At 38.3% G+C, this 9714-nt stretch overlaps 1 protein-coding gene across 1 annotated transcript; it reads right to left on the bottom strand.

Annotated features, from left to right (window-relative positions):
• Nucleotides 1–215: 215 nt before the first annotated feature.
• Nucleotides 216–8123, bottom strand: LOC117368446 (interleukin-8-like). The gene is made up of 4 exons (XM_033962114.1): nt 7970–8123; nt 6738–6873; nt 6071–6154; nt 216–2691 (listed from the first exon to the last, which is right to left on the bottom strand). Exons 1-4 carry the CDS (start codon nt 8037–8039, stop codon nt 2664–2666), a joined length of 318 nt encoding a protein of 105 aa, XP_033818005.1. The 5' UTR covers nt 8040–8123; the 3' UTR covers nt 216–2663.
• Nucleotides 8124–9714: the final 1591 nt, after the last annotated feature.

Below are 9714 nucleotides of genomic sequence, written 5' to 3'. Positions count from 1 at the left end.
AATCCCATTATTACTTTGTAAAATAACGTTAGCCTATAGACTTGAATGGGGACAAATGAAATGAATGCACTAATTCTCTGGTATACTGTATAGTATATTGTTTCCTTGGTAGTTTATTTTACAGTTGTATTTCTTATATTTTATTAATGCTTCTATATTTGTTTTTATTTTATTCTAATTATGTATGCAGATTATTAGAGTCTCAGGACAATGGATAGGAGGGTTCTAGATCTTTTATTTGTAATAAATAATCATTTGACATGATATTATATAATTTTTCAAGTATCCATTTTAATAGAAAACAATTATTAAACACAAAATCTAACCAGTAGTTCATACATTAATATCAAAATTTTCCAGTTATCACAAAAATAAATATCAATATAAAAATACAGTAACATAGCAAGTTTAAATTAAATAATTTACACATTTATATTCTGCTTTTTCTCATAAACAGTATCAAAGCAGATTACAAAAAACTAAGATAAACAATATTGTTTATTGTTTATTTTTCCCCCTCCTTTACAAAGCTATGCTAGTATTTTTAGCGTCGGCCTCTGCGGCAACAGCTCCGACACTCTTAGAATTCCTATGAGTGTCTGAGCTGTTACCACCCCGGCCGGCACTAGAAATGCTAGTGCGGCTTTGTAAAGCAGGGGGTTAATCTTGATATACCGCCTGTTTTTACACAAGTAGAACAAAGCGGTGTACATAATAACAAAAAACAAAACAAAACAAACTTCTTCAGTAGCTTGACCTAACTTTCTTAGGGCCCCTAATACAAAGCCGCGATATCGATTCCCCTGCGACAAAGGTACCAAAGTCTATTAAATTCCTACGTGCTTCAGTGCATGGGAGAATCACTAACCTGGCTTTGTAAAAGGGGCCCCTAGTCCCTAATAAACTAATAAACTTAGGGGCCCTTTTAATAAAGGGCGTTCAGTCATTAGTGCAAAATTAATGCATGGAACAGGCTACCGTGCAGTAATTTGCCTATTTCTGCACATTAAACTAAACATTAATGCATTTTTCAGATTTATTTTCTCCTGACAGGGTGTGGAATGGGTGGAGGGTGGTCACTGTAATGTTAACCAACTTGCATGTTACACTTAGGGCCCCTTTTACAAAGCCAAGGCAAATGGGCCAAAGACCATTGAATTCTTATAGGTTTCGGAGCATTTGCTACGGAAGAATCACTACTGCAGTTTTGTAAAAAGCGCCCTTAATCTGCCAAAGAAGCTAATGAGGAGGAGGTAAGTGGCCCCATGTTAACTCTCAGCAGGTACTGTGTACTATTGGCAATATTAAATACATGACCTGCAATTTTAATAGTGGGAATACCCCAAGAGCTGCTGTGTAAAATTTGCAGTTATCACATGGTAAAATCCTTCATTACGCTGAGAAAACTGAGATTTTGACACATTTTCATAAAAGGGCCGCTCTAGTCTACCCCAGCTCTAACATAACTTTCCAAATCTGATTTATGATTTCCAGTAAGAAGAACCTAATATTCCTACTTTGTAATCTTTTTTTTATTAAGGAGTCCTGTAGCTACGCCATGGCAAAAAGTGGCCTTAGCTCACCCTTACACGGTTTCGACCAGCGTGCTAAGGCCTTTTTGTATTTCTTGAATTAATGGCCAGGTGCTAATGTTGCCATTAGCACGCATCGTGAGTGCTTACCAGTCCCCATTTTATAGGCAGTAAGAGCTCACACACTATTCCTCCGCTAACCAGTTACATAGAAACATAGAAGATGACGGCAGAAAAGGGCTATAGCCCATCAAGTCTGCCCACCCTACTGACCCTTCCCCTTAAGTCTATACCTAGTGGCTATTTATTCAGATTGACCCTCTTAGGGATCCCCTATAGGCATCCCATTTATTCTTAAAGTCCCATTTATTCTTAAACACGATGCAGGTCTCGATCATCCCATCAAGTCTGCTGACCCATCCTCTTAAGTCTATACCTAGCGCTCAGTAATTTAATCACGCCACCTGATTAGTGTGGGAAAGCCCACTATCTGCCCCTGATATGCCACCTACAAAAAAAAAATAAAAATTTGTGCGTACTTAGCAGTTACCCCAGGCTGACTGAGCGTGTACTGTACCATACCATTTTAAGTCACATTAGCCATGCATTAGTGCCTCTAACGCAGCTTAGTAAAATCCAATATAAAGAAATGGTACAGCCCAAAATACTTTTTCTCCTGGACCTTCAGATGGTATGCACCCAGTTTTGATCCAACCAGCCACTTATTGAATCACAGCCATATCGTCATTGATCCATAGGTATTTTTTACAACAAATTCCAAGTGTATTCATTTAAGTATTACATCGTTCATTTATCTTATCTTATCTTCCTTCAATTCAAATTCATTCCCCCCCAGCCGGTCCACGCTCAAGACCACTCCAAAATAGTCTGAGCCGCTTAGTAAAAGCGATATATTGTTACGCAGATACATGAAAATATTTTATAATATTTAACTTATTAATAAATAATCAATAAATATATAAATAAACACTCAGGCATATTTCATAGTCTGCACCACACTATAAGTTGATCTCTGGCTCCTTCATCAAGCGACCATGCCTTCTATCAATCGTAGGGCTGCTTTAGAAGTTTCTGAGCTGTTTGGCGTATTCAGTCTCTTCGCCTTCCCTATCACTGGCTCCCAGGTGTGGGCTTAGAGCTTTAAGGAGAAGAATGATGAGTGTTAGAAAAAAGTCAACAAAAATACTGACTAAACTACAAAGACATATAACACATAACGAGAGTCTTATTTTCAAAGATATTTATGCATCTGTGCCTGAAGCATTATTATTATTATTTTTTTTAAGCTTATAGGTCAGAAGGGAAACACTGGAACAAATCTTTTTGAATTATTTTCATCATATTTTCAGAATACTGCCCATCCAAAGAATTCTATCTATTCTAAAGCAGTATTTTTATTTAAGAGTTAGCCTTTTTGATTGCGAGTAGCATTTTTCATTGTTTATTAAATTAATTTTTTAATTGTTATAGAGAAATTTACATGTGCCTACTTGACAGCATAAAACATGAATATGCATGAGACAGATTAGCATACAGTGGAGGCAGTTCATGCAGATTTATCGCATGTATATTCCTTGTGGATATCCTTAAAACCTGACAGGTTGTGTGTTGCACGGATAAGGCTGAAAACCCGTGGTTTAATAAAAGCTTTATATCTTGCATTTTAAGACCAGATTTCCTGAGACAAAAATAACCTAATCTACTACTTGTTTTCTCCTGTTTTCTTCAAAAATAAATTTATAAGAGGCTTGAGCACGAAGAAATCACGTTTTATGCTATCATATTGGCCATATAAAATTCCCTGAGGTAATACACACACAAAAAGTTGTCACACATAAATCTAGCACTGCTTTTCACATGACATACACATATGCATTCCATAAGTGGCTATTTTCCCTATAGTAATATTGTAAAAGCAATAGATGCATCTGTTGTCTTTAAAAAAAAGCATTTAATTTCCCACTCATGCTATAATTTCAGCACCTACCATTCCCCCACCTTTAGCGTTTTTAGCACCGGCTGGGGTGGTAACAGCTTCGACACTCACAAAATTCCTATGAGTGTCTGAGCTGTTACCGCCCCTGCGGTGCTTAAAGCACTAACGCGGCTTTGTAGAGGAGGGGGTTTATAAAATACTAACACTTAGGCATGTGAATGCAACGGTCAGGCACTTAAATGTCAGTTGGGTGCTAAGCGGTATTCTTCAAGCTCAGCACACAGCTGCAAGGGAGCTATGCATGTGGGTAAAGCATGGGCAGGGCAAGGGTCGGTCTGCACATAGGAGCAGAATGGGATGCTTCATTGCGGCTGTTTAAGAGCCGCCATTTCAGAACGGTCCTTTCATCGCAGCACCAGTTTAGCATGGCCTATGGAGTGCTGATGGGGAGGTGTGGATCGAGGTGGAGTGCTGATGGGGGGGGGTATGGGCTTTGGATCGAGGTGGAGTGCTGATAGGGGGAGACATTATTTCCTCCCATGAGATGGAGTGCTGATCAGAGGATGTGGGGGACTTTGGATCAAGGTGGAATTCTGATCAGGGTGTGCTAGGGGCATTGCCCCCTATCACGAGGTGGCGTGATTGGAGGTGTGTGTGTGTGTGGGGGGGGGTTATCGCCATGTGCTACATGCTGGATCAAGGTGGAGTGCTGATGGTAGGATGTGGGCCATGCTGAATTTCTCCCATGAAGAAAGGGCCGTGATGAAATGGCAGGGATGAATTCTCTCCTTTCTCTCTTTCTCTCCTTTCTTTCCTTGACCTCTGAGGGATTTTCTTTCTTCTTTTCTACCCTTTCCTTCCCCTTTCTTTCCTTCGTTTAGCCTCTCCTCCCCTCCCTTTTTACTCTTTTCTCCCCCTTCTTTTACTTTTCTTTCCCTCACCCTCCTTGTCTTTTCTTCCTACCACTTTTACCTTCCCTTGTTGTGTAACATAATTGGACATGCTTGACCATCGTACTGTATTATATTATCTATTATCATTAATCCCTGATTTCTTTGATATTGCCTTTATATGATTGTCCTTGATTGTTCTTATGACCCTTGTACACCTTTTTTCCTTTTTGTATTTCACTAAAACTCAATAAAATTTCAAGCTAAAAAAAAAAAAAAAAGAATTGTCCTAGACCCCATGGAGGGCAGTCTATATAGCTCATCCAAAGCTGGGTGCTGCGTTGATTGGCACTAAGCAGAAATTTTGTACAGGGCACTTAGTGCTAAGCATTCTTCATACATTACTAGCTTAGTGTGCATCTTGCATCTGCCTTTGGGCATGAGCACTTATGTCTGCTAAAGCCTGGTTTAAATGCTGGTGCCCCAACTAATGGGATTCAAGCATTGATCTGTACTTAGGGGCTGATCTATAAACAGCAACTAAATCAGCCAGTACCTAAAAAAAAAAAAAGGTACCCACCATATGTTAATCACACTTAGGCGCCATTTACAGATTCGCGGCCAGCGGTACCTATGTAAAAATGTATGCGCCTGAAAGGTAGGCAAGGGGGTTTAAAGGCCTACATTTCAGGCACTTAAGTTTTTGGAGAATCGCGCTTAGCGATGCCTAAGTCATATGCTCCACCCATAGAAACGCCCACATAGGTGTTAGGCGCTGCTAAGTGCATTGCGACAGGTGCCTAGTTTTTACGTTCATGTTTGTCTGTGTTTTTAATTGTTTTAAAAAGTTTTTATAGTTATAGTTTAGTGACGTATTGTCACTTCAAACTTGTATTTTAGTTAAAGTTTGTCCTTTGTTTTTACAAATTTTTGCACCACCTAGAAGGCGGTATAAGAAATTTTAAATAAACTTGAAACTTGAATCGGATAGGCACTTATCACCCAAATACAGTTTTTAAACGGTCTGTTAAGGGTATTTTGCCAATTAAGTAAGGCACCTAAGAGGTGTCTAACTTTAGGCATCCTTTATAGAATCAGCCCCTTATTCTATAACGCCATGCCCAAATTCTGGGAATGCCCCTGTCCCACCCATGCCCCTCACATGGCCATGCCCCCTTTGCAATTACGTGATACAAACTTTTAACCATACATGTTATAGAACAGCATGAAGGGCAGATCTGTTCATTACTCCTAATGACTCCTAAATGCCTGCCAATGCCAATTAGATTGTTAGCATCCATTAAGCCAATTAGTCTGGGACTCAAGCATGGAATTGCACTCCCAACTTTGGAAGACCTATATAGAATCCAGGAGATGACATATAGAATACTATAAGTACGTGCTGACATGCCTGCCTTTTACATGACATAAGTGATAGCACCTAAATGTTGGCATGAATTTGCCAACTTACGCTCTGTCAGAGAATCTGGGAGCCCAGATGCCTTAAAAGAATTTTCACTCAGAGACCTACATTTGAGTGCCCAAATTTGGATGACTTTTATGGAATTGACCCCTGTGTGTACCAATGTGTCTTGACAGTCTAGCCATCCTTTTATACAATTGACTCTCCACGCTTACCATGCAGTTCTACAATTTTTCTTTAAACACATTTATGTTAAGATTTGTTTTACCTTTCTAGAATCTTCTTGATGATTCTTTCCACCCAGGGAGCTGTCGGTTCCAAACACACTCTCTGCCCAGATTTTAGTGTTGCACTAAATGAAGCAAAAGATCGTAATCATTATAAATCCTCACAACGTAAATGATTGAAGTCTATTATAGCTTCTCTCACATGTATTGCAAACTCTGTTGTGTCTCCTCTATCAGGGGTTCAGAGGTCCCATAGATCTCCTTGTTTTAACTGGTTAATTTAGCTCTAGGCATTTGATATTATTGTGATTGGATCTAATTGGTCTGGGTTATTATGGCCTGTTTGTGGCCTGGTTCCATTTTTTTGTAGTCTTCCTCAAACTGCTCCCCACACCCTCCCCCTTTTGGTTATCAGTTAAATGTATAATTTAGATTGTAATCTTGGAATAAATTATATTGGGCTAGTCAAATTGCCTTCCCTCCCATTTATGTATTCTTTTCTCATTGTCTTTGGTCTATCTTATTTACTTAAAAGTATTACCATATATGGTTAATTTTTGTTCTGTATCAGTACCACTATGAAATTTCACTATGAAATTAAAATGTTCATAAATAAATACCCTTATTACCAATATTGCTTTGCTGTTACGACTTATTTGGCAGTGTATATTCTTCCAGTTAAAAGAAAACAGAAAGTGGAATGCTTACATGACTTCAACATTACTGCAGTGGGGGCCACTTGGAATGAGCTCCACATTCTGCATGAGCCTGGCGGAGATGAATCCGGACTCCGTTTTTACACATTGGCAGCGCAGTTCTGCTCCCATCCGTGCTAATGACTTTGCTGTGAAAAGAAGATGAATGCATGAATACAGATGGCCAGGTCAGGCCTTGTATCTGGAGTCTAAGGCCCTTTTTTACACAGCCGCTGTAGCGATGCTGCCACAGTCAATACACCAAAGCCCACAGGAATTGAATGGCTTTCAGTGCATTGACTGTGGCAGCATCCCTATCATGACTTTGTAAAAGGGGCCCTAAGTTTGTTTTACTTCCCAAGATAACCAGAAATACAAGAGTGGAAGAGAATACCCATTCTCAATTAGCATTTATCACAGACATTTGAAATCAACATTTTACTTATTCTAACTAAGTGCAAACATGACTGAAGACGGCTTCTAATTGGGTTTTTGCCAGGTACTTCTGACTTGGATTGGCCTCCATGAAGATGAGATACTGGGCTGGATAGACCATTGGTCTGACCCAATAAGGTCTGACCCAATAAGGCTGGATAGACCATTGGTCTGACCATATAAGGCTATTCTTATGTCCTTATCTTCATGAAAGAATTTATCAGGTAAGAATAATGCTGTAAAATTATTTGTTTTGCTTTTCACTTTAGGATATCTTTTATTATCCTTTTAGAGATAAGAGATCACTTCCATATTGGAATATATAAAACCTTTCCCAATAATTATAAGTAGTTCTGAGCTTCAGGTGTTTATTATTGTTCACGATTAATTCATTGCTGAAATGAATTTTCTTACCAATGAAGTTAGAAAAATGGTTATTTTCCTACAGCTACTGTATGGTTGGCAAATGAGTTGCTATCGCTGATATTTCATGTGAAAAGACAGAGAAGTTCAAAACTCAAGTTGAAATTATCAAGTAAAAATGAAAAAAAGTACATTTTATACATGAAGCTTAAATTGAAGAAGCCAGCATTAAAATAAATTCTTTGCAAAATCCACATTAAAAAAGCCAGAGTCCTTTCTACAACAGAATTACAGTATTTCTAAGAGCTTTATCTCCATACATGCCATGCTTGCCATCACCTCACATAAATTCATTTTAATACGTATGTAAACTTGTAACCCAGTCTGAGCTCTCCTGGGAGGATGGGTTATAAAACCAATTAAATAAATGAATCAAGTTTTTCTCACCGTCAGACAGGGAAAATGAGAGCAGGCACATGATCAGGGCAGCAGCAAACATTCCGGTCCTGGCTTCCATGGGTAGAGCAGCTTCCTTCCCTATGTTTTGCTTTGGTTCTTGCTGCAGAGAGAGTTCAGTTGTCTGTATGGTCTGAACAGCAAAAGTGATCCAACTTATATCCTGAGGAAGCCGGATTCTACTCTCTCATCTGATGGCTGGATTACGCAAGAGGGCTTTCCAAAATATGCAAGACCAGCGGCGTCATTGTCCTCCAAACTGGTTCACTCTAGTTCAGCTAAAAAAATGTCTTAACCCTCAGGACAATAAATACAGTATTAGAAAACACCTAAATTGCTGCTGAATTCATTCAGTTCATAGTTTGATTCTATGCTGTATGTGTTTTGTTTGCCTTACTTAATTCAATAGTTTATTTTCTCTCAGATATTTCAGAAACTCCCAGTGCAGCTTTTTTGTATTTCATTAACTTGAAAACATCTTGCAGAAAGCCAGAAGACAAATCACATGTTAAAATAGAATTGGATTTTGAGAATCAGCTGCCCTGTTGCTTTTTTGGTACTGTGGTATCAGAAAATTCTAAGCAGTTCACATACCCAAGAAACCAGGACATTCTCCTGGGAATAAAAAAAATATATATAGCATTAATATAGTAGAAATAAAAATGATACAAAAAGCCAGATAAAATATTGTTTAGGGAATATATCCTCAATTAAATAAAGTCTTTAAAAAAAAAAAAAAAATTTAATCTAAAAGCCTGATGAGTAAGAGTGATCAGAATATGCAGAAATTTCTTCCTAAATCTTAGGAGCTTGAAAGGCTAACAGCATCTCATATAACTTAAATTTTTCCTGCAGATAGTGTAGCTAGTTTTAAGAAAGGTTTGGACAAGTTCCTGGAGGAAAAGTCCATAGTTTGCTATTGAGAAAGACACGGGGGAAGTTACTGCTTGCCCTGAATCGGTAACATGGAATATTGCTACTCCTTGGGTTTTGGCCAGGTACTAGTGACCTGGATTGGCCACCGTGAATACGGGCTATTGGTCTGACCCAGTAAGGCTCTTCGCAGAAGGGAATGTAAAAGGTGAATTATTAAGAGTTGCCTTATTCTAGAAGAAATAGAAAATTCAAAGTGAGAGGGAGCCTATATTACAGATACTCACCATTTAAAACCTTATATAAAACACATGAAAACTTAAATAAAATCTTAGCTTACCGAGTTGATGTAGTTTTATATAATTTCCTGTGATACTATCATATTTATTTAAGCAGTGTTCGGAATCATCTGGAGTCTTTTTACCGCATGTGTTGCGTTAGGATACAAACTTGTATTGAAAAATCTTACACTGTAACTATGACAAATTTAACCTGTAAACTGTATATTATGGATATTGGTATTAAATCCCTAGTATGTGTCTAGTTAGGATAAAAACTTGTACTGGAAAAAACTTGTACTGTAATCATGTTAAATTGTAACCTGTTAACTGTTTTGTATATTCTGTATGTTGACCTGTAAACCCTCCCTGGGCTTTTTGGGACGGACGGGACAGGAAACAAAATCAATCAATCAATCAATCAAATCTACTGATTTTCACTAATCTTTTTGATATGTCCATCCTGAATTAATACTTTCACTACCAAGATGTTTGCAACTTCAGGACCTTATATACATGTGCGTGGATGCTGAAAAGTTCACAGCCCAACCAACCAACTTCCTAAATTCTGAGCCCACTGTAGCT

Source organism: Geotrypetes seraphini, chromosome 1, assembly GCF_902459505.1.
Source record: "Geotrypetes seraphini chromosome 1, aGeoSer1.1, whole genome shotgun sequence".
NCBI classification, from domain to species: domain Eukaryota; kingdom Metazoa; phylum Chordata; class Amphibia; order Gymnophiona; family Dermophiidae; genus Geotrypetes; species Geotrypetes seraphini.
The sequence above is the reverse complement of the archived record's forward strand: the minus strand, read 5'-3'. Positions and strand labels throughout refer to the sequence as shown.

Excerpts from the sequence above, each read along its gene's own strand:
- LOC117368446 (XM_033962114.1), bottom strand. The coding sequence starts at position 8,039 with ATGGAAGCCAGGACCGGAATGTTTGCTGCTGCCCTGATCATGTGCCTG. Across the intron at positions 6,874-7,969 it reads CTCATTTTCCCTGTCTGACG|CAAAGTCATTAGCACGGATG; the intron begins GTGAGAAAAACT and ends TTCTTTTCACAG. Across the intron at positions 2,692-6,070 it reads ATCAAGAAGATTCTAGAAAG|CTCTAAGCCCACACCTGGGA; the intron begins GTAAAACAAATC and ends TTCTCCTTAAAG.